The sequence below is a fragment of the Takifugu rubripes genome, chromosome 12, assembly GCF_901000725.2.
Source record: "Takifugu rubripes chromosome 12, fTakRub1.2, whole genome shotgun sequence".
Taxonomy (NCBI): Eukaryota; Metazoa; Chordata; class Actinopteri; order Tetraodontiformes; family Tetraodontidae; genus Takifugu; species Takifugu rubripes.
Genome location: NC_042296.1, coordinates 3051889 through 3076910, shown reverse-complemented (window position 1 = coordinate 3076910; position 25022 = coordinate 3051889). Strand labels below are relative to the sequence as shown.

Sequence of the window (25022 nt, the reverse complement as noted above, 5' to 3'; positions counted from 1 at the left end):
TGGCCATATCTCCGACCCACCAGCTTAAACAGTCCCCGGATAATTCTATTAGGTAAGACATGCTGTGAAGGATAGGATCAGAAGCTCAGAATGGAGAGTGGACCAGTCCCACCTGAGGGGGCGACTGTGGACTTAAGAGTGGATATGATGTCCATTGATGGAATAAATAACTGCTAGTCCTGAGGCTACTGGTACCCACTGTCACAGTGTATCAGCATTACAGCTTCATGAGCATCAGTTCTGTGGCCCTTTGGACTCAGAGGATCCCTTATTTGCCTGCAATCTGCAGTTTTAATCCATAATTTGTTTTTGTTCCACATCTGACATCCTGAGAAAGTATTTGTATGCTGAACAGCTGAAGGTGTGTAATGACGAATTGAAATGTCCGACCACACAAACAATCCCTTCATCTCGGTGGAGATGCGGATGGGGGAGATTGTTCAGATGAACAATAAAACGTGTCTGTAACTCCAAAACGATTCCATTTGCTTGATCCGAACTATAATGCAGCCCGCAAACACAAGCAGCACAGTGTTTGTGATCTGGTGCCTAGAATCTGCAGTTCCAGATCCAGTTTCTACTGCGGACCCCAGTTAGTCATCTGCAGCGTGCCAGTATTTAAAAAAGAAGCGATTATTCTAATTTCCTTTAAATCTGTGAGCAATGTGAGTAGCAGGGTTTTACACACACGCACACACACACACACACACACACACATTCTTCATGGCTGTTAAAGAGCTGCTACGTGATGGTTGTTTTGGGTTTGTTTTTCCAGTTCCAGTTGAACATCAATTGACGCAGTGTTTTATTAATTCTCTGTGATGTTTGTCATTAGTTCGACATAAAACAAGAATCCCCATAAAAGCACACAGGGGTATCCTCTGTGAGTCACGGCAATTTGCAGAATTGGATCATTGGATCATGCTTTCAAAGAACTCCACAGAGAGAAACAACCTTGTGCAGTGAGAACGGTGACCTTCTTTTAGACAAATATTCTTGGCAGCATTCCTCTATAATCCTTTACACCTCTGGGGCCAGAGGAACACTGAGTGTAAGGTGAAGACATGCAGCTTTGTGTGTGTGTGTGTGTGTGTCTGTGTGTGTGTGTTCTTGCTACATAGTGAGAACCAAAATCCACATTCTACAATTGAAGTGAGGACATTTAGGCTGCAAAAGACTGTTTAAGGGTTAAGACATGGTTCTAAGGTGAGGTTTAGGGATTAGTTGGGATGGTTAGGGTTAGGAACTGGGTACAGCATTATGCCTATGAATGTCTTCACAGAGATAGAATTACAAGGGTGTGTGTGTGTGTGGGGGGGGTATTTAACTAATTGAATGATGAATAATATAACTTTGTTTGGTTTATACAATTGCAGCATGGACATTTATGTCTTTAGGCAGCCTGTGTTTGATTCGGAGGCCTGATGATTAGCCAAGACAGCAGGAATGGGATTACGTTCAACAAATGTAAGATCCAGGGTTTCCTGGGGGGCTGAGAGCTCCCAGCACAGCCACACTGTAAAATTCATGGCTTAGCAGCAGAAACTCCAGCTATGATATTGGCACCGTGGGATTAAATCCTGCCCCATGCAGCAGGGGTTTTTCACCTTCCATCGTTGTGAATCAGAGCACAAACATGGAGTTGTGGGACATTCGTGTGACGGGTTCATACTCCAGTCTGTTTGTGATGCAGTGGAGGGAACTGGCAGGAAGGCTGGAATAGTGAGATGATGAGGCACGGGGCGTGGATGGGGGATGTCACCTGGTTTGATGGCCGCATGATGAAGATGAGGTGTTTTTCTTTTGCTGTTAATTAGGTGGTTTCGAATCGAGGGTGACTCTGCGGCTTGATAAAATTCAAATAAGGTGTCGCGGGTCAATTCTATCATTTAGAGGTCAGACACGGACAGCGGTGCGGAATAAAAATGCAGTGTGATTCAATTACCTTGTCCACTCTATGTTTTCCTCTTTCGTCCCTGCAGTCCTCTTTGGTCAGTTTGTGCTGTTCCACACCTCTTTGAACGATGTGGTGGAAATCTACGACGGGCCCACTCAACAGAACACGCTGCTGTCGTCTCTGTCTGGCTCCCACTCTGGTGAGGATTCCGTAGTGTGAGACCTATACAGAGGAGTTTAAACCCCTTTTCTTTTGTTGCTTTATTATCTAAGGCGTCTTCTCCCTCTTTAGGAGAGTCTCTTCCTCTGAGTACCGGAAACCAGATCACAATAAAATTCACCACGGTTGGACCAGAAAATGCAAAAGGGTTTCATTTTGTTTACCAAGGTCAGTTATTCACTGTTTACTACTTTAGATTTGTCACACAATACTATTTATTTATTTATTTTAAAGCCCCAATTTTCTACTATTAAGTTGATTTTAAGGTCACCTAAGGCTTCAGAGAGTGTGTGTGAACAGCTAGGGTCAGAGGTCAGAGGTTAGGGGTTGGGGGAACTGGAAATGCACCCTTTTTTTGAGCCGAAGGTTGTGCTGAGATACCGTTTTGAAGTCCTCAATAACCTTTCTAATCATATTCAAATGAAGGGCTGTCCTAAATGTTCTTTCCATTCCGTGCAGCTGTCCCACGGACCAGCTCCACGCAGTGCAGCTCCATCCCCGAGCCGCGCTTTGGGAAGCGCCTTGGCAACGACTTTGCGGTGGGCTCCTTGGTTCAGTTTGAGTGTAACCCTGGATATGTCCTGCACGGTTCCACCGCCATACGGTGTGAGAGCGTACCAGACAATCTGGCTCAGTGGAACGACACCTTGCCGACCTGCTTAGGTATCGGACACAGTGAAGTGTTGCATGTCAAGATGTCTCGCCACACCGTACAAGGCACCACAGATAATTCACTCAGGACTCCCATGTTTAATCTCCCACTATTCAGATGAAAAGATGACCGACCTTTTATCTCCAACTTCAGGTGTTGGTTTAACCTGCAATAATCTCTCCCCTCTGCTGTCACGCAGTTCCCTGTGGGGGGGCATTGACCTCTCGTCGCGGGACCATCCTCTCGCCTGGGTATCCTGAGCCCTACGACAACAACCAGAACTGCGTTTGGAAGGTTTCTGTGCCAGAGGGGGCTGGAATACAGGTAGTGCCTGTCAGACGCTGATTCCTGGCTGACCTATGTATCATTGGCTTAAAAGCTGAGCAGGCAGGATGTCAAAGAAGATAAGATATTATTAGATGGTTGAATGGATGAATGGTTTGTGAAAGAGGGACAACTCAGAGATAACCAGATAGCATCTCGACGTGAGAGATAATGCCAGAGCGAAGGCTAAACTGCTGTCACGGACAAATGCAAAGGCAACGGTGCTTTCCCAGCTAAGTGCAGCGCTGACACACTTTGGCCTCGAGCACAGAAATTCACTGAATATACAGAGAATATTTCACGTTCTTAATTTGGGTGTCGAATTAACTGGATAGATGACTTAACCTTTTGATTAAAGAGCTTTTAAAACCTGTCTCTTCAGATCCAAGTTGTGAGTTTTGCCACTGAGCACAACTGGGACTCTTTGGATTTTTATGACGGTGCCGACAACCACGCGCCAAGACTGGGCAGCTACTCCGGTAAACACCATTTTCAGTGTTTTCTAGTTTGATGCATGAGAGTTTAAAGGGGCCACACAACTCAGTGAATGGATAAAACTAATGGGGACACACTTGAAAAAGAAATGACGTGCAATTCTTTCTGGTTTGCAATAATCAAGGCAGGTTAAAATACTGGGGAGCTCCTGATTATGGTATCATTTGCCTCTCTTTTCTCTTCAGTGAATGGCCGGTGGTGGTTTGTACATTTCCAGTGGAAAAGAAAAGAGAGCAATTGTTGTGATTGCCACAGCTATTCACAAAAATACCACAACTGTTTGAGTATTTGAAATTTCCAACCCCCAAGGTCAGAATAACATGCTTCCCCGGCAACAGGAGCGGCAGCTTCCACAGATATTTTATTGGTCTTAGGTAATTAGCAAAGTTGTCAGTTATTACTTATTACTTGTTAGAAAGTAATATCAATATACTGTGGGTGGCCCATTCCTAGTTAACAGGAGGACAGGCAGGCTAGCATAAATCCTAGCATTTATGGCTTTTACCAAATTAATCTACGGCCGCAGCTTTGAAATGTTTTAGTGTTTTCAGGTATTCTTCTGAAAATACATTCAATTAGTTGGATTAAAGGATGTCTGGTCACCCTACACAGGAGCAAATGTTGCTATTATTCCCTTCCTTATTATTCCGTCTTCCCGCTCCCTCACCTGAACGTCTCCACGCCCGCCTTCTTCGCTTGTGTGGTTGACATAAGCACGCTGTGCCACTTTAAAAGTCGTCCTGTGCCAATTACCCTGCTTTGAGCTTTACAATTATATTTCATTCTAATTATTGAAGGAAAATTACTCAAATTACTCAAGGAGTTGTTTCACTAAACTAAGCGATTTAACAACTGCACATAACAACTAGTGCGTTGGTGCGATGCTACAGGAAGACGCCAGTCCTTCGTTTGGGAAAATATTGCTAATATTCTTTCAATGTGTTTCACATTATGCTAAACTGTCAGTGGTTAAATGATTATGATAGCGTTGCGTTTCGGAATAAAGAGCCACTGATGACAAAGTCTTATATTGATTAATTACATATGCTAATTTACACGGTCACAGATCCCAGTACAAGGGTTAAATCCATGCAGTTTACAATCTATCACCATTCAAGAGTCGTTTTATTTTTTTTTGTCTTTGTTTTGGAAAATGAATTGAGATCTTCTCTGAGAAAGCGCCCAGCAGGGGAGATGCCGACTGCTGAAAAATGATTGCAATTAATTCCTCTCGCAGCGGGCGACCGGTAATATCTATTGGTCTAATTCACTGTTCATTTGGAGCAATGTCTCTGTAATTTTGCTGTGGTTTGCCTACAGACCTGTTTCTAAGTAGGGGGAAGCTTAATTCAACACCAGGCTTATTTACAGCTCACAGTGGGGGGAAGAAACAAGCCCTGCAAGAACCGTGGTTCATTCCAGATATTCTTTACTTCATTTAAACGTAATGAAGGTATTTTAACTGAAAGAGTGAAGCACGATATGCTAGCTGGCCCCTGACAGAAGGGCACCGTTGCCTGTGCTCTGCCTTAAAAGTGTTGTGTTGTTGTTGACTCCGGATTTCTCCTTTGCCACCCCAAGTAGGTCAATCCAACAGTTAAAAGTTGTTTAAAATAAAACAGCTGTCTCATATAAAAGTAATTCCCCGCGCCCTCCTCCGAGAACTCTTCAGAGCACAGGAAAAAATGAAAATGTAGGTTTGGGAGACCTCTGCTGTGTTCTTTGCTGTCAGATTACAAAGATGATTTGCTTTTAAGGCTCTGCTGAAGAATGAAAAAGATGTGATTGTGGTCCTCTGATGCTCTTTTTCTCTCCCTGCTTTCAGGCACAACCATCCCACCTCTGCTGAATAGCACATCTAACAACCTCTATCTGAGCTTCAGCTCTGATATCAGCGTCTCAGCTGCTGGTTTTCACCTGGAATACACAGGTGACAAATCTGCGCCCAGTGCATCGTGACATCCTTTCGACACGTAACAGCCCCTAACCCGCTGTCTTATTACAGCTATCGGTCTGGAGTCGTGTCCAGAGCCTCAAACTCCAAACTACGGAATCCGACAGGGCGACAGATTCATGGTGGGAGACGTGGTGCAGTTTGCGTGCGAGCAGGGATATTCTCTCCAGGTAAAAGCGCCATTTTCTGCAGATATCAAGTCGAGCCAGACGCACAGATGCAGAGCGACGACGGCCACGAGTCACACAACACACACCGCAGGTTCATGTTGGCTTCGGGCTACGCCTTTAAATGATTTAAGACGGATCTGCATGTCTGATCGGATGCGATTCAATATTTCCACAAACCACGCCTCATTATTTATTTACTTGGCGAGCTGGAGTGGTTTTCTAAACACACTAAACATACCGCTCTTTTGGGTTTTGTACAACTCCTAAATAATGTATTGCGCCGCTGTGATCAATCCAATCGCGATGCAGCTCACTGAGGGGTACTGAGGGTAGTTTTTTTCCTTTCCTCCCCATGCTTCACCTACAGCACAGCGCTGGTTCCGGTTGAGTAGATACCCATTTTTTCCGTATTCAGAGATCAATTCATCGCATTTTCTTTTTGCGTCGACAGGGCAACGCTCACATCACCTGCATGCCTGGACCAGTGAGAAGGTGGAACTACCCCGTCCCACTATGTCTGGGTAGGTGTGCCCCTAAAGTACTCCATTGGAATTACACAAAATAAGTGTGTGTTATTTGCCCACAGCAGATTTTTCTTGCCAGCCGCAGCAGTGAATCACTGTTTAGCCTCTTTGTCTCTCGCTCCCTGTGAATGTGTGCAGCTCAGTGTGGCGGTTCTATGACAGACGTGAGTGGAGTGATTCTAAGCCCCGGTTACCCTGGCAACTACCCAAGTGGATTAGACTGCACGTGGACAGTAACCTTACCCATTGGTTTTGGTAAGAAACTCCTCAAAAATAAAACTCCTGCCTCCTGTTACTTTCTGTGCTGACTGCCTGGGTTTGACCACAGGAATCCACATCCAGTTTCTGAACTTCTCCACCGAAGCCATCCACGATTATCTAGAGATCCGCAGTGGAACGCTGGAGACGGGCTCCGTCATCGACCGATACAGCGGTCCGTCCATCCCCAAGCCGCTGTTCAGCACCACGCACCAGACCAGCTTCTTTTTCCACAGTGACTATTCCCAGAACAAACCAGGCTTTCACATCACATATCAAGGTAGCTGTTTTCCCTGACAGCCTGACAACAAGTCAGGAAAAGATCATTCCAGCACTCTGAATGTTATCAGTGTGGACCAACTACAAAATGGACCTTTGGGCCTGTAGGCATGACCACAAACCAGCTTTGTTTTTTTTGGGCTAAACCTTCATCTCAATTAAACTTCACTCATCAAGAGTTTATTGGGTCTGACACATGGAGGGTTTTGATCAGCCGTCTGTCATGAAAAATGTGGGAGATGGCCTCATTTGTTACAGCTAATGTGCTAATTACAGTCTGATGAATAATACCTTTTATCTGCTGACGGGAGCACTGCCACAGCGTTAGAAAACAGCCCTTTCGTTGTTACCGACGTGTATCTTTCTCCGTCTCATGCCTCTCGTCAGCCGTGCCGAGCGTCTACTTTTGAAAATTTGGCTGTGAAAATTATCCGCCAGTATAGTGCTTAAATGGCAGCCTGTCAGATTTAATTTGAGAGTATTTTGGCAACATCAAAAGAACAAGCACATGCTTCAGTGGTGCATGATAGCCTTGTCAAAAACTCAGTAGTCTTAATTTCTACCTACAAGAGTGCAGCTGTTATTTTATATTCATCTGAAATTCACATTTTATCTGCAGCGATTATGAGTCAACCTTGAGAACAATTCCTGAAAAATGCTCTTGACAGACAGGTGGCGAGCAATAACGTAAGATGTACATTTGTATTTAAGCACTTTGATGACTCATCAGCATCTGCTGGTCAGGATGTAGAAGTGGAAATCACATAACAAGCTCACTTTGGACCACCAGATGGTGGTTTTCTGTTCGCAGCAGCGAAGGACTCCGGCATGAGTTTGATTGTCTTGACGTTCCCTGCCAGTCCGTTTGTCACCGTTCGCCATTATATCCTTTGCACGTATGAGGGGGTCGATGCTGTGAGCTCTGACTGGAAATGGCAGGTGTTAGCGTTGTGCGTGGCATTCCGCTAACCAGCATGCACTTCTGTGACTAGTAGTTTCAAGTGTAGTCTGAAACAGGAGCTGAATTATTCACAGATACAGACCTGGTTCATGCTGCGTCAGGACTGCACAGAGAGGTCAGCTGAGATTCGTTCTGAATGCCAGATTTGCCATTTCTGGCTTTGCAATTAGAAGTCAAGACGCGTATGATGCAGACCAAATGAATCTGTTTCTGTTGGTGTATGGCACAGAGATGTAAACAATCCCAAACCTGATGGGATGTGATTTTTACTTAATGAATGTTGTTTCAGCGTATTTGTCTTCAGCGGGTCCGTGTCTCCCTCTCTCCAGCCTACCAGCTCCAGAGTTGCCCGGACCCTCGGCCTTTTCGGAATGGCATCGTGATTGGCACAGACTTCAGCGTCGGGATGACTGTGTCGTTTGAATGTCAGCCGGGATATTCTCTGATTGGAGAAGCTTCGCTCACGTGTTTGCACGGAATCAGCAGGAACTGGAATCACCCACTCCCGCGATGTGAAGGTAACACAGAAAGACGTCCCCCCACCTCTTTTCCTTTCATTATTTTATAAATATGTGGTGTATGCAGAGAGGTAGCCGAGGTTGCCTGTAGTTTATGGATAATCCTTTATTATGTTTCATTCAGTTTGTTATAATATTGACTTGCAATAATGAGATTTGCTCCACAGCCCTCTGCGGTGGCAACATCACATCATTAAACGGAACCATTTACTCTCCTGGTCACCCTGAGGAGTACCCCAACTTTCAGGACTGTGTGTGGAGTGTGAGAGTCCCACCCGGACACGGGATTTACATCAACTTTACCGTCCTGAGCACAGAGCCCATTTATGACTACATCACTGTCTGGTTGGTATCATTCTTACATTTGTCCCTTGATTTAGTAAAAAAAAAAAAAAAAGCAAGCATCCGTCTTAAGCAACAGGTAAATCAAATAAATGTAAAAACTTACCGATACTTTAGTGTCAGGTCAATTTTACATCAGATCAAGAGCAGAAGACACAATAAATGTGGGTCCTCAGTGTCAACCTCGTCTGTCATTGGCCATCCCCCCTGTTTGCCTCATTACATGCTTGACCTGAATTGTCCAACACCAAATAGAACTCTGATGATCTCTTTCCTCCAGAGACGTATTTCAGAAAGGTTTGTTTTAAAAAAAAAAAGGCTAAATTTGGCAGAAGCACTGATCACTGTGTAGCCTGGGGTCACTTATGGTGGCAGTTTCCTTTTGTCCTCTAGCCTTTTGTTGTAAATTAAATAGTGATCAAGCACTTCTCCTCTCCTAAAAGTATTTTGCAACATAACTTAGAGTACCACTCTGACAGGCTTGGAAGGTTGAGTAAGGTGAAATTAAAAGTGTGAATGGGCTGGTGCAGAGCTAAGATACTTGACATTTAAGAAAACCCACTTTTTTACTCCAACAACCATCTTACTCCATGATGACTGTCATGTGTAGATCTCTTCAGTGGGCTCAAAAAGCCTCTTTCTCACAGTGGATGACACATTGGTGTTGACCACAGGACGTGTACTTGGAGCCCACTCCCGCTACAGGTATCTGACCCAGCTGTCAGTCGGAAAAAGCAAATAAACTTCGGAGCCCGCACAAAGCAGCGAGGGGAACAGCGCAGGAGACACTTGCAATCTAACGCGCGGAGCCTCAAATGCTGCCCTCCAGTAGAGAGCACAGTGTCAATGTCAAAGGTGTGATTTTCACAGCAGCCTCCACAGTTTAGAGGCAGCAAGCTGACAGTGACTTAGTCTGCTAATTGCTGTCATACTGGGTGGGTTATTATAGAGATCAGCAGAAGAATTATCATATACACTATGTTACATAGGATACTGTCCTTCTTATGTCCTGCAGCAGGTTTCCTTGAACTGTGCAGGTTTTAGCGCTGTCTTACATCCAGCAAACATCTCATTATGCCACACCTCTAAGAAATGACCCCCCCCCCCCCCCCCCCCCCCCCCCCCCCCCCCCCCGCCCCCGCCCCCGGTCCCTGAGCCTGTGGATATTTCATCAGTCTGGCAAATTTCCCTCAAAGTTCTTTTCTAGCGCTCTCGCTTGTGTGTCCCAGAGTTGCCGTAGAAACGCATGCTTGTCAACAAGGCTGCTCCCAACAGGGCTACTTTTTCAAAAGAATTCCTCCGTCTGATGATTAATGAAACAATGTTCAAGGTGAGGTCTGGACGTGGAGCGAGGGAACGGAACAACGGAGACAAATTTTTGATGAACTATGAAGTAAGTAGGTGAGAGAACCAACTAGTCAGCCAGTGAGAAACAGGAGCGGTGGTATTCTGATTTACCACCGTATGTGGAGTCATGCTCACCTACAATTCTATTTCACACCTACTTCTGATAGTATCTACACAAATGACCTCTAATCAGCGGACATTTGTCTGAAATGTGATCCAGTGGTAAAGAAGGGAACGTTATTTGCAGCAGGCTTCACGGGTAAAAGATCCAGGAATGTTATTAGGAGGTAGCGCGGACATGCACAGGTAACATGAAATGCATTTAGTCTGTCATCATTTTCTTTAAATATCTTGCCTGCTTTATTAGCGGCAGCGCTGTTGCTCTGGCGATAATGTCCTTGATTTCCTCAGCTAATGAGAACCCACCCTACCCCCACTGATTTGATCATCTTTTCATTAATCCATCCGTTTTAGCTTCCTATATTCGTTCACAAAGCGGCGGCGCCGCGAGTATGTTCTGATTGAGTCTTGATTAGACGAGACTTTAGTGGAACAGTTTGAGGTGTAATTCAGAGTTCCAGGCAGATTTAGATTTTTCTATCCAGGCAGTGGAAACCCTGAGATAGCCAAATATATTTCCACCTCCACCAGGAAATGATTTTAATTATTCACCTCTGGATAACTGGTGTTCAGTGTTTGTCGAGTGCTGCTGCTGCTCTGAAAGCTATTTGGTGACGTGCACAAAACGTCCCTGAGATTCATTTGGGGTGGAGGGGACCCCCACCTTGAACTTGAAGACTAACACTGAAGCATCCACAGAGAGACCACGTGCATGCGTATGTGTTGAGGTGTCAGTGTAAGATCCCCTCAATGTGCATTTAAAGGGTTTGAAGATATAAAGGTGTAGCACATTAACCCCTACCTGGGCCAGAGTAAACTCCAGGGGCCAAACTATACCAGGGTGTAAAATGCCCTAGATGAGTCTAGAACCCCCCAGGCCAGCATATACCACTGCAGTTGAAGGCAAGGAAAACTGACATATGCTGACACGACGTTGTATCTTGCAGCCAGGACTAGGCCATCATTTGTCCAGGGTATAATCTAGTCGAGGTCACTTTGGGTATAGTCTTTAATGGGTTTATACCAGTATCCTTTACACTGGACCCTCTCCACCTGCCAGAACCACGAGTGAGTCAGTTGACCCCCAAAAATAGTAAGGCATGACACTGCAAGCAGGGTTCAAACCTGCAGGGGAGATCCCATTGGATTCCATCGCCTTTACCACTCGGCCATCACCGCCGTGTGAAGGGTTCTAACCTGACACCTGACTGTTGAATGGCAACTAAATAGAATTTCCTTTTCTCATTCTTCTCATCTGACAGCTAAATTGATATTTATGAACTTCCCAGGAATGAGAGCCGGACCCTAAACCCCCTATTCTCAGGAGACACAAAAGGTGTTGTTTGCCGTGGTTGGCTAGAGTCTGTGTTTGCAACCCTGAGAGTTAAAATATTTGGCATTGTATTTTGCATCGTTCCTGGGAAGAACTTTAAGCCAGAGCCTTTTACCATCGCCCTCAGAGCCGCTACTTTGTCACACCACGTCTGACTCGATTCACAATCAATGAAGCCGCTCCATGTTTTGTGTCGTAAATATCATCAAGTGCCTGCCATCATTGTCTCAGGCCTCCCAGAAAGCATTTTCTGCTCACAAATAGCCATTTATCTGCGAGGGAAGCGCGCCATAGTTCATTGAAATCGCGTTAGCGTGACATTTATCTGCCATTGTTCTGTGAGGAAAGTTTGTTCATGCGGGGAACTTTTGCCTCATCCTAACCCCTTTGTAATGCAAACGTTGTGTCTGTGTTTCTTCCCTCCAGGGACGGCCCTGACCAGTCATCTCCTCAGATTGGACAGTTTAGCGGGAACACAGCGCTGGAATCCGTGTACTCTACCTCCAACATAATCCTCATTAAATTCCACTCTGACTTCTCTGGAGCGGGCTTCTTTGTTTTAAGCTATCACGGTAAGACATTACTGTGTCCTCTGGGGAACATACGTATATGTTGTGTATAAGCAAGCCACTTCATTGCTTCTGTTTAAAATGGCCTTCCCATTTCCTGTCCTGTCCCTATAGCTATAAAGACGTTATTAGCTATTGCTGCAGTAACAGCAATCGATCTGTTTTTGCTCTCGACTCTTCTTTAACTTCTTCGGCATCCCGCTCCACTCAGACCTGCTCCCTCACTTTGACTCATGAAGTTTTATCTCCCGCTGGAATATTTTTACCCTCTGACTGAAGCCAGCATCTTTATCACAGCCAACCACACTCCTGATAGATCACTCCCAGTGGCACTATTGATAGTTTTCGCATTATAAATGGTGTTGTCTGCAGTTAGGTCTTCTGTAGAGTTATCGACCACTTTAGGCCTCAGCATTTAATACCCATATCAGTCTGATTTAATCACCAACTCTGCTGAGAAATTTCTACAACTTTTGTCCAGGTCTGTGTAGGCTGTAACACTCCTGACGTTCAGCACTTATTAGCATTTACTAACGAAAGTTAGTTTCCTAAATTTAATATTTATTTTTTTGGGGTGTAAAAGGAAGGAAAACAAAAAATTGATATCTGAGGGTGAATGTTTTAGAGTCCTAACTCAGACTCATGGAGATTAATTATCCCATTCATCCAAACACTGACGTTTGCATTATTTATGAACTCACCCATAAATATGAGGGGTCTCTTCTGCTGGCTAGAGTTCCATATAGATCCCAACTTCTCCTCACTCACGCTGTTGCTTTCTAGCACTTCTCGCTGCTTTAGTTTATCAGTTTTTAGATTTGTTCAATAAAACTGAGAAGTGATACTGTGTTATCATCTCTTCTCCTCCTCCAGCTGCTCCCATCTCTCTGCGGTGCATCTGCCGATGAAGCAGAACTTTAAAAAAAAAAAAAAAGCCAAACTGATCAAATCGTGCTGTAGCTGTCAGAGCACAACAGCTGACAGTTCCAGGCTGCTGACAGAAATTCATTAAACACATGACATTTGTCTGGAAAAGAAAAGCCTGGATCCAATCTGACAAGCAGGATATGCGTGATAAGAACTTTTATGCAAGCAAATCCGCTTGTGTGCACATTTAGGTGTATGACTTAACAATCGAGGAAGGTGGGGGTAGATAAGCACGATGTTGTGAAGACTGCATACAGTTAGACTCGTTAGAACCGATTCTGTTGCGTAAAAACTAGATCCAAAAGCAGGCTGAGGGACAACGTAATCCTTTTGACATTAAGTTAGATCCATAGGACCAAACGGAGTTCACTTCCAGACCATCTCAAGGCCCCACAGACCACAGAGACATTTAAAAAGGGACTTTTTGTTCTTTTTATGACTGATTGATGACTATTTTAGGAAGTGCCCTCAAAATAAAATGCATTATCATGATTCTTCTTATTATTGTTGTTGTTGTTCCTGGGGACATGCATTTAATTCTGTTCTGAAGAGGACGTAAAGACTTATCAAGAGCACGCAGTGCTTTTCTCTAAACCATTAAGTCACCCTTGAATCAAAAATAAGAAGAAAATAGTGCATGTACACACAGCTCATTCCATGGACTCAGCTTAATCACTCTCAATTGAGCTTGTGTAACAATTCAGAAAAACTCCTCAAACTGATCAGAGAATTGACGCGGACCGTCATTTCCCCCTCAACATATGGGCAGATTCTGCGACTGGAATGATTTTTCAGCTGCAGCTCAAAACAAAAGGTGAGTCTGCTGAAAGATCATCTCGGAAAGATTGGAATGGAATCGAAAAATGGATGGCACATAGAGCCCCAATCGTCTCCACAACAGTGGAATTATGGCGACTTCATGGTGCGGCGGAACACTTTGTCGGACTGTGCCAAAGGGGGAACAAGACTAACTTTTATGACGGCATAATTTTTTAACAATTGGCTGCTCTTCAATAATGTATGCATATATATTTTGTGCATCAAAAATTCATGGTTGCGTCTAAAAATTCTGTGAGCTAAAATGGAAGTACATGCGCTGTAATATAATCTGCTGTGACACTTTATTGGGGAATTTAGCCAGATGTCTGTGTAAGCACCAGCAAGCTTCAATATTTGATGAGTTATGATGAGCTGAAAAGAAAGTTTTTTTAGGAGCGTCTTACCAGTGACCTGTGGCGTCACCTGTCTGATGCATCATGGTCCATTATTTGACTAACTGTGAGAGCAGGTTGGAAATGTCAGCAAATCCCCAAAGCCAAGCAGGAGCCCAGGCTATGTGGATGTTTGTGGACGTCACTGTCCTCCTGTTTGTCCATACGTCAGGGTTGTGAATGTCAGCGTGCCGATGCAGCGGCGGGGGTCGGGACAATAGCGGATAATATTGTTGTGGACGTAGAACCAGGAAAGCCGATGTGACGTGAATGTGGAAGTGGCTATAAAAATGATCTTAGAGCTTAGTGAGATCAATGACTGCTTGCAGTAAACCTCTCCTGTAGAGAACACACACACACGCGCACGCACACACACACACTGGGCTTTGATATGCATGAGAGCAGCAGTTACTATTGACAGCCCTCATTTTCATAGTCAATTTCATCCTGACTTATAGCTTGCAGTCCTTCCTCCGCCGCTCACCCATGGCCCTCCTCTCTGTCTCTGTCTGTGTCTCACCCTGTGTTAGTGAGTGATCTATGGTCACGCAGCAATATTGATTACAGCCTTCAGCTCGGGAGCTGTGAAGTCATTCCCTTCTTATCAGCCGAGGCGCTGCTCTGTGTGTGTTTTCCTTCTTTTTTTTAAAAAAATCTTTTTGACCTCACCACCTCTACTTAAAAACCGAGAGAAGCGACATGGAGCATAACAGGTTGTGTCACCATTTGGTTTTCTAAAGACTTTCCCCTTCATCTCTCAGGGCAATGCAAGTTTATACGTTAATGCTGACTGACAAGTGAGTAGCAGCTCAAAGAGTTTATAGAAAGGGGGACTTTGCTAAAAGCCTGGGACTTGTTTTTGTCTTGACTAGCACACGTTGAATTTGCCAACCACATTTCATGTCTCGCGTCCTTATATAATCTGCCCTCCCTGCTCTCATGCTGCCATGTTTCTTTTCCCAGCCTACCAATTAAGGGTTTGCCAGCCTCCTCCAGAAGTGCCCAACGCTGACATGCTGATGGAGGATGGCGAGCTGGAGATAGGTGAGTGCGGAGGGGGAAACGTCTCGCTTTCAAAACGTGAAATCCAATACCGTCTCCCAAATGGATCCAGCTGTTGAAATGCTTTCAACAACTGTTCAGCAAGCTTCTCTGTGGTTCCACCCACAGTCTCAATAGGTGTTCACGAGGGTGATCGGAGCCTTGCTCCTGTTGTAGATGTGGGTGTCCTGTGACAGGCCGGCCGTACAGGGTTTATTCCCCTCTACGACCTTGATCAGGAATCTGTGGGAAAATCCACTCTTATAGGTAGAATTTCATCTCGTGTCGCCTTGATTTTGTGTCTCCAGGTGACATCATCAGGTATAAATGCCATCCTGGATTCTCTCTGGTCGGCAGCGAGATTCTAACATGTCGCCTCGGAGAACGCCTGCAGATGGATTCGCCACCACCCGTTTGTCAAGGTGCGCGCGTGTCACTGCAGCGCCGTGCTGCGAGTCAGGGTTTTGATGTGAGCTCTGCAAGAGCGATGCTTTCACACGCTTTCACATAATCACGCCGCGCCGTCTGTCCACAGTGCAATGCCCCGCGCACGAGGTGCGCTATGACTCATCGGGTGTCATCCTGAGCCCCGGTTGGCCGGAGAGCTACCCGAACCTGCAGATGTGCTCCTGGAGCGTTACCGTGGAGAAGGGCTACAATGTCACCATTACCTTTGAAAGCTTCCACACGGAGAGGGAGTTTGATGTGTTGGAGATTTTTGATGGTAATGCTGAAACCGCACCAACAGCACCACTGGCTTATGAGCCATTTGAATGATTTTAGCCCCAAAAAATGTATTTGTAACTGATCGGATGTATACGAAACCTCATGTGTCCTCTTTCCGATCTCTCAGGTCCGACAGCCAACAGCCCCACTCTGGCGACCCTGAGCGGTGACCTGCCTACGCCCTTTAACCTCACCACCTCCGGTCACCAGTTCCTGGTCCGCTGGTCTTCGGACCACGGCACTAATAAGAGAGGCTTCAAAATTCGCTATGTTGGTGAGTACCAAAGTATGTATCCCAACTTTATTTCACTATTACTCTTTACTATCATACTGCATGGAAATCAGGAGTGAGGAAGAGCGAGACAGACAGAAGGGCCGGGACAGGAAATTGTTGGTGTCCAATCTCGGCTGAGAAATAAATCAGCAGAAACTCTAAATTCGATTTAGATTTTTCTCCAGCTTTATTGCTTACCCTACTTCTGTCTGTCTCCTAGCGCACTTTACTGTGTTGCACTAATCTGATAACTTGTGTCAGTAAATTAAAGAGAGCACAGATGTTGATATTGCAACTGTTGGAGTGACTTTAGATAATTGGCTTTAAAGCACTTTCACTGCACATGTGCTTCATTTAAGGACATTTGTTTCAAGAAGTCACCGCTTTAGGATGTTTTTCCCCTCATAAAATCTGCTAAGAGGTGCTGCTTAACCTTCAAATCTTCACTAGTTTGTTGGAAAACTGATTACAGAGAAGTCTCTCAGAAAAGGTTATGAGGAGTTTCTATAGTAGCTGTGATTCATGTGAGCATTTAAAGGGTTGTTAAAACTGTGCTGTAACCCTGCTAATATCGTTGCACAATTTAATTAGAAGCTTTTCTTTTCTATCTGCACAATCAGGAAAATGTGATAGGATCTATTTCAGTTGCCACCGTGTAGGAGAATCATATACTTGATTTTTAATTTCAAAGACAGAGTTCACCTCAGCATCATAAAGAAATTCTTACAGTTATTACACCAAACCAGCAGGTGTTAGGATAAACTTTTATTATAATAACAAAGGTTTATTAATACAATACTCATGCTGTTCATTTTAATGATGGTGTTGAGGGAACAGCGTGGATTTCAAGGATTTAAAGTCAAAGACATTCATCTCCTAAATAAGCTCAATGAGAGCCCTAATTTAGGATTTGGTATTAAAAATTCACATTCAGTCATGAAGTTCATGATAAAACTGCCAGCTGGTTTCCTGGCATTGTTGTGTAAGGACAGAGAGACAGACAGCCCATCATTCAGCTGTGAATAAACACAGATGATATCGGACGCTTTGCCAGGTTGCCGGCGGTTGCGACAGGATAGCCTGTCGTTGCGTGTACAGCTGTCTGGAGAAAAGGATTAATCCACTGATACGTCCATTTCATAAAGTCCCATTAAGCCATAGAGGACTTTGTGGGCAGCGTCTGTAACGTCTGATGTCCAACGATTGTTCGATCCAAAAGCTTTGTGGACAATTTATTTTAATTAGGCATTTATGAGGCAGCCTAATTGGCTAAAACTCATCGCTGAGACCTTCCGAACAGGTGTAATGATGTTTTTGCCATTAATTATGATACATAAATGTGTATTTTGGCCCATTTGTTACAATTAGATGCTACTTTGTTAAACGTTGCTTAAATGATCATGTTTGCTCTGTGACAGCTCTGTACTGCTCCACCCCGGACTCTCCGCTCCACGGCTCCATCTCTTCTCAGAGTGGTGGTCACATTAACAGCGTGGTGCGCTGGGCTTGCGACCGTGGTTACCGTCTCATCGGCAACACCACAGCAGTCTGCCGCCGTACGCCGCTGGGCTACCACGCGTGGGACTCTCCCATCCCCGCTTGTCAAGGTTGGTTTGCTTGTATTTGGAGGAAATTCACTGGAAATAGCAAGCAAAGTAAGGGTTTTGGAGCTGCATTGACTGATAGGATGCACACTTAAAGCTAAACTGTGCCATTTCCTCAACGTTATGATGTTTTAGAGGAGCTTTTCTGTAGTTTTCAGCTGTTAAACGGATGTTAGTGTCACTGCCAGAGTAGAAAAGTCAGAAACTGATTGCTGAAGTGCTCTTAGCTAACAACAAATCCAAGGCTTTAATAACAGTTGATTGTGAATTAGCCTAATAGCTTGTAAAGACAATTTGGGTCAGGTGAAGTAATTTAACAATCGGTTAAGCTTGAACTTGCCCCGCAGCTACTGTAATGTTATTAGCACTGACAGCTGGGTTGAAAAGGCGATGAGGTGTTGCATGCGATTGAAATCAGCCAAGTAAACTAGTGTCTTTTTTCAAGGGTGCAGTTTCACAACAAAGAGGTCCACAGAAATGTAATTGCTTTTGTTTTACCTGCTGCCGTCTAATCCCACACATTAAATTAACATAAAGAGACACGGCTTGTAGATGCTATTGAGAGAAAGTCAAATGAAGGATGGATAGCGGCCTATCAACAGTGTGTAATTAAACGCTACGGCGCTCTACAAACCAGCCTATTTAAAACTGTGGACTGCAGTAAGATCCAAGTAATGGATGTCTTTAGTTAGAAGCCAATGAACTCAAGGATCAAGCATCTATTGATCATATATTTTATGGCTTAGAGCTTCATTAATGCAAATATGGTCATTTGTTTACAACTATGCAAAGCATAGCTGCAACTTTTGAATCCCTGGAAACGTCTCAGATGTTCCCAGTTGACAGTTAGCAGCGTGCATTTGATCCTCTGCGCCCGCTGTCGTCTTGAACGCTGTCTGTCGTCTTTTAGCTGTTTCCTGCGGTGCACCCAAGGCTCCTACAAACGGCGGCGTCCTCACGTCTGACTACTCTGTTGGAACGAGAGTTTCCTACTTCTGCAATGACGGGTACAAACTGTCCAGTAAGGAGCTGACCTCAGCCATCTGTCAGCCTGATGGCACCTGGAGTAACCACAACAAGATCCCGCGATGCTCAGGTTGGCCGCATAAACGTTGGCTTTTGTTGTTAATAAAGCCGCACTGATTCAAATTTCATTAATACTTCTTCTTCTCCCCTTCTCCAGTGGTGGTGTGCCCGAGCATTGGCTCCTTCTCTTTGGAGCACGGCCGCTGGAGAATTGTTAACGGCTCCCATTACGAATACCGAACCCGCATTGTCTTCACCTGCGATCCAGGCTACTTCCGACTAGGCCCCGCCCACATCCAGTGCTTACCCAATGGCACGTGGAGCTGGAAAAATGAGAGGCCGCGCTGCCAGAGTGAGTCGCGATATCACGCAATGGCTGCTGAAATGTGACCAATATTAAGAGAAAACAAGGAGGGTTGGATCTGTTGATTTAAAGAATCAGCTGTGTCGTTCCTGACGTGAACCCGCTGCCTTTCAGTGGCGTCTAACCGTGTGTTTCAGTTATATCCTGCGGTGAGCTGCCGTCTCCTCCCAACGGGAAGAAGATTGGCACCCAGATGTCATTTGGCGCCACCGCCATCTTCACCTGTGACCCCGGCTTCATGCTGGTGGGGTCCCACGTCAGGGAATGCCTGTCATCGGGGCTCTGGAGTGGAACCGAAACGAGATGTTTAGGTAATCACACAGGAGCAGCTTTGTACGCTGGCTAACGCTGAACGTGCTTGACTCAAATTAACACAGGTTCTCCATTATTACATCCATGAATGTCAGTTTCTAATCTGCACTAATGAGGGCGGCCATTGTTTGTTCCCAATAACCCTCGTCTGGCTTCACAGCTGCCTCCTCCTCAGGAACAAGATCCCCTCCTCAGCCTCTTGTATATTGTATCTTCTCATATTAACTGGAAAAATGCAGCCACGTTTTTCTGCCGTTGTGCACGTCGGAGGTAATAGATTCAGTGACACGGAGTTGTCACTTTTCCATAAATCCTCCGCACTTCCCAGAATACTTCACGGGCTGGAATGGGGAGATGAGATGCAATTTCTGAAGGGAAAGTTCAGTCAAACTTAACCTACGCTCACGAGGAAGCATCATTCTGTCAAGGAAATAAATAAATCCGGCTAAAAAAAAAGGCGCTATAAACAGAATTTTGATTCAGTACCTTTAGTTTTTCCATCCTTTCCATCCATGTTTCACTCAATTAAAATCTACACAGCTTTTAATTAAGCTATTTTGAAATGTGTAATCGCATAAGTTCACCTGGCCAATAAAAGCAATTGTGGTGTATCAATTTTTTGTTTGCAAACAAGCCAAAACAAGGATAATTTTTAACCAGAAACATGCACGAGGCTATTGTCAGCTGCATGACATCTTCATGTTTTCCATCTCTGGCTGTCGTCTCGGTCCAATAAAGTGCCCAGAAATCTCTAAAAACGCAGCTATTGTTGGATTTCTTAGAGAGAATATAAAGTTGAATCGGTTTTGCTGGATTTTATTTTCATTTCATATTTCATTTCCCCAGCTGATTGTAAAATTCCATACATTTATATTCTGGTAGATACTGCTGACTTTATCTAAAGATGATTAGATTGATATCCGCGGAGCTATTTGAGAGCAGAAAATACTGTTTTCCTCTAATATGTTCAGCGCAACAGAAATAAACCAATTAAACATTGCTAAAACTGCATCCAAGTGAGAAAAATGATTTCCTGTCAGCTCTCATGATGGGTTTGGATGATGCATTATTTGTCTCCTGTCCCCTCCTGTCTTGTTCACACTCTTACATCCAGAATAGAAGAGTTTACAAACTGAAACTCTTGTAAGTATTAATGTGTGCGAGAGGCAACAGTCTAGCTACCAAGTCAAGGATACCTTCAAACCCACAAGATTTGAACTCCTGATCTGATTAAGATATCTTTTTTTTTGCTTTTGATAATATCCCTGAAAGTAGCTTTGAAAAAAATAGTCTTATGGTTCATTTATCATGAAAAAAGGGAATTGTGTTTTCAAATCTGCTGTAAAAAGCTGAACCAGGTTCATTATTACACCGGAGAATGCGACTGCGTTTGTTTGTGCCGCCTCCGTCTGGCCTTCGGCGTGGGAGTGTTGCTGGCCTGGGATGAATGTGGACCAGCCTAGAGCAGCGACGCCATTATCATGGTCGTTTGTGTCTGTGACTTTCAGCCGGCCACTGTGGAATCCCTGAGGGCATTGTCAACGGTCAGGTGATCGGAGAGAACTTCGGATACCGCGACACGGTTGTGTACCAGTGTCTGCCCGGCTTCCGTCTAATCGGCTCATCAGTTCGAATCTGTCTCCAAGACAACCAGTGGTCCGGACAGCTGCCTGTCTGTACACGTAAGAGAAATGCACCTACATTCATTTACCTCTAAACTTTCTACGTTACACTGACCTTAGCACGTTAAATGCTGCTCTGTCTTGTTTGGAATAATAAAAGGGTTGTTATTCATGAACTGGTCACTGCAGATTTGAAATTCCTCAAATCCTCTAAATGGTCATTACTGGATGATAATGTGTACGTGCTCTTCCCAAAAGAAGCATTTGTAGCTCCAGCGCTCAACAATTGAATTTGTGTTTTGGATGTTTTAACAACCTCTGGTACCGGAGAATTATTACCATATCAAATTCCTTTGGAAGCATACAAATGAGCTTAAAGGAAGGCCGTGCAGGAGCTGCAGCGGGCCTGTGTCGGAAACACCACGGTCTGCATCTAGACTTTCAGGTTCTGCGTGACGGTTTACGCAAGACACTTTTACCAAATCCTGCTAGTGCTTCATCGAGGTTGCAATCAACAAAAGAGAGAGTAGGTCTCTCCCGGTACCGACCAGTTCACTCCCAGTGTCAGTTAGTCACCTTTTATGAAGCATAACACAAATTAGCCTCAGAATAAACAAATGAATTATTGCAATATTGAAACTATTTTATACATAGTCTTATTTACAAATACCTTCACATATTTAAAGCATGGAAAGGACACCCACAAGTCCTTGCATCCCAGCCCACAAGGGCATCACAATATATTGTATACATCATATTACATACACAGAAATTAGCGTAGCTAGCTAAACACTGTGAAACGAGCATAGTGCCCTTCTGAACCGAAAAATCAAAGCCAACACCAACACAACAAAAGTGAACAGAGGATGAACTCCCCTGATGAAAGAACGTTGGCCCGAGCGTCTCACAGCATGTGGTTGGTGGCTGCATCGAGCTGGCGCAATTTGCTCAGTGGCAAGAGGGCCGAGAGTGGTGAACTTTCAACCAACAGGTCAATCAGATGCACAGCTTGCTGCCAAGTAAGAGGTTTAACACAGACCCCCGCCTTGGTAAAAGGAATGAAATGCAACAAAATGGCCAACAAAGTCAGTGTAGCTCTGTGGAGGAAGAAAAACGAGGAGAGACGAAGGCCGCGGCGTGCCGGACGGGCAGAGGAGACGTGGGCTGGCTTTCAAAATGCAGCCCCCCATAATTGAACTGCGACAGCTGAACGGGGCTGATTTAGGGTCTACCTTCCCTTTGATGGAGAGCGGCAGCTTTTTTCCAACTTGTGGACCTGCAATCGCGCACGGATTCTGCCGTACGTGACACTTTGCTGGAGACCCTCGAGAGTCTTGGCGTCCCCACGGACACGCTGCGCTGCCGGCTTATTACGCTCGCGGCCGATGACAACGCGGAGCCAGGCCAGACAACAATGGGATAATTACTGCCTGCGCTGCAGCGAACCCCTGCAGCTGGCCATCAGACGAGATGAGCTCATGGTGTTTGGGGAGGACAAACTCGTCTCCATTCAAAAAAGTCTTGCTGCGCAGGTCTCAGACAGGCTTCAGCTTCTGGAAGAGTTTGGAGAACATAAAGAGTCCAAGGAGGCGATACCTGCAGTGTTTTCTGCCGTGGACAGAGCAAACATCTTCATCGCTGTTAATGGCCAGACGTGCCGTCGTTTCCTGCCCAGAAATTTGTGGCGGTGTGGATTAAAGGCAGGCCAAACGCTGCGGATGATGCGTCAGGTGGTCTGCCAGGTGGGCGTCATCTCCCACATCGTAGGTGTGGCCCTCAGAGAAAACTCAATGTTTCATGTCCTTTTAGTCTGCATTACATGAAAGTTCAGCTGTTACAGTGTTCACTTCCAACAGAATTTGCCCTGTTGATTCACAATTGGGAAAAAAAACCATCCTCCTACAGTGTGACTGTAATTAGAGAAATGTTGGGTTACAGCCGGTCAGTTTTATTGGATATTTCCAGTTGACCTACGACCTCATAGATCACAACGTCAATAGCAAGCCAGGCAATTAGCAGCTGAAATAACCAAAGTCAAACTCCAGTTCAGCGGGCTTCTTCTGTTTCACTTTTATTCCTGCTGTTTGACTTCCAGGTCAGGATCTGATGCAACGCTCCTACTATTGTGCAAACCATATTGTCTTGTTTCAGTCCACCCGGAACATGCACATTTAAAGTCCAGGCTAACACTGACGAAATCTTTAGTCAGACTAGTGTGATTCTACAATATGAAGCCACCTTCAACAGTTTAGATGTTTACTAATGAAGCAAAAGTGGGCTTGGATGTACCTGACTGTTGTTTTTAGTTGCTTCCTGTTATCTGGCATCAGCTTTAAAGTTTCACTTTGAGAGGACCTGACGTGCCGTATGTTCCAGTTTAAATATAAACTGTCACTGAGCCCAGGAAGGGATGAATAAATGCTCCTGAGGATAAACGCCGCCCCGTTTCCAGGCTAGTGGGAAGCACTTAGATTCGGACGCTTGAAGCGAGCACCCTGAATGGTTTCATGTTGTTCAGCTGTAACCAGGCACACTTAAAGTGGAGATGACAAATGGGGTCTGTGGCCAACTATACAGACACGGGTCCTAAAGGAGAGGTACCATTTGCGCTCTGAAACAGCAGCACATGTGGAAGACAGAGGTGATGACACGGTGTTATCACAGTACCAGAGGAGGGAAGAGAGGGAAGTTCATTTCCTCTGGGAAATGATTTTTGACTGACCCTTGAAACAAAAAGAAAAGGTTCAGTATCGCAGCTTAATATCAGATAGAATTTGTGTTGCCAACTGTGTGTCTGTGCAGTTTGTTGATCAGGGTATGTGGTGTGTGTGTGTCTGTGCTGTTTTTATTGGGGTTATTCATGCAAGCATTATTGGAGGAAATCATTTTACAGCCAAATTATACTGTAATTATGGAAATGAGAAGCTCATGCTTAGAAGTACAGATGCAGCATGTTGATGAGCCTCTGTGTGTGTGAGTGTGTGTGTAGGACATGCTGTGTTAGATAATTTGTATGTTTATAAAAAGACCTTGTCTTCCTCCTTTTCTCCCTCATCTTTTCTGGTTGATTATCTTCTTTCTGCTCCTCTCACCTGACTACTTCTTCTACTCAGCTCTATTTTCAGTTTTTCCATTTTCTTCCCTTGAAGCTGCCTTGATGTAGATTGATTCTGGTTCAACTCTTTAGAGTTTAGTCCAAGTATTTCAATTTGCTGTATTTTGCTGTAGAAATGTAAGAGTGGCTGCCATCTATGGGGACAGTGGATCAGGATGGACCATCGTGGTCCATGGTGGACCAGGATGGAGACCAGGATGGACCATCGTGGTCCATGGTGGACCAGGATGGAGACCAGGATGGACCATCGTGGTCCATGGTGGACCAGGATGGACCATCGTGGTCCATGGTGGACCAGGATGGACCATCGTGGTCCATGGTGGACCAGAGTAGATGGATGGAAGCTTCTCCTTAGTAAAAGATGCACAAAAGGCTGCATAGAGTTACTCACATCCTGGGAGTCCTTCAGCTGTCTTTTTGAGAGCCCTGTCCTGCTTTTCATGTCCTTCTGTCCCATTGGTCCACTCTGCCACAGCTAGTCCACGTACTCCTATGTATTCAAAGGAAAGACGCTTTATTCTCAGTTTAAATACCAGAGGGTTTTGCTCATTGTATCAGTAAGTGTGTGGAAGTCATTATGGGATGCACCGACGCTCATCCAATGTTGCACAGTCACCGCCTCACTCTCTCGGTGTGTTTGGTGTTAAGTGCATAATTCTCACTGTCGGCATGTGTTGCTCATGAATGCAGCAGTTCATTTGATGACTGATGCATCGTCACCCCACAAAACACACACACACACACACACACGTTTCAGATCTTTAATAAAAACTGTCGGAACCAGATTTCAGCTGTAGAGTCGCATTTTAACCGACACGCTGAGGGTTTTATCTCAGTC

General features: G+C 44.9%; 1 protein-coding gene across 9 annotated transcripts in view; it reads left to right on the top strand.

Moving 5' to 3' along the window:
* Positions 1-25022, top strand: part of csmd3b (CUB and Sushi multiple domains 3b) — a 210047-nt gene that overhangs the window by 169048 nt on the left and 15977 nt on the right. For 6 of the 9 annotated variants that reach the window (XM_029845206.1, XM_029845212.1, XM_029845210.1 and 3 more), the window contains 22 exons: positions 1983-2096; positions 2189-2284; positions 2576-2779; positions 2968-3092; positions 3475-3571; positions 5413-5517; positions 5593-5711; positions 6163-6232; positions 6374-6490; positions 6564-6773; positions 8063-8251; positions 8419-8596; positions 11820-11965; positions 15064-15144; positions 15450-15563; positions 15677-15865; positions 15995-16153; positions 17560-17748; positions 18656-18841; positions 18929-19123; positions 19273-19446; positions 20956-21129. In XM_029845206.1, coding sequence (XP_029701066.1) covers positions 1983-2096; positions 2189-2284; positions 2576-2779; positions 2968-3092; positions 3475-3571; positions 5413-5517; positions 5593-5711; positions 6163-6232; positions 6374-6490; positions 6564-6773; positions 8063-8251; positions 8419-8596; positions 11820-11965; positions 15064-15144; positions 15450-15563; positions 15677-15865; positions 15995-16153; positions 17560-17748; positions 18656-18841; positions 18929-19123; positions 19273-19446; positions 20956-21129 — 3231 coding nt within the window. The remainder of the gene's footprint in view (positions 1-1982; positions 2097-2188; positions 2285-2575; positions 2780-2967; positions 3093-3474; positions 3572-5412; positions 5518-5592; positions 5712-6162; positions 6233-6373; positions 6491-6563; positions 6774-8062; positions 8252-8418; positions 8597-11819; positions 11966-15063; positions 15145-15449; positions 15564-15676; positions 15866-15994; positions 16154-17559; positions 17749-18655; positions 18842-18928; positions 19124-19272; positions 19447-20955; positions 21130-25022) is intronic. The other 3 variants (XM_029845213.1, XM_029845209.1, XM_029845208.1) reach the window with 1 other exon arrangement.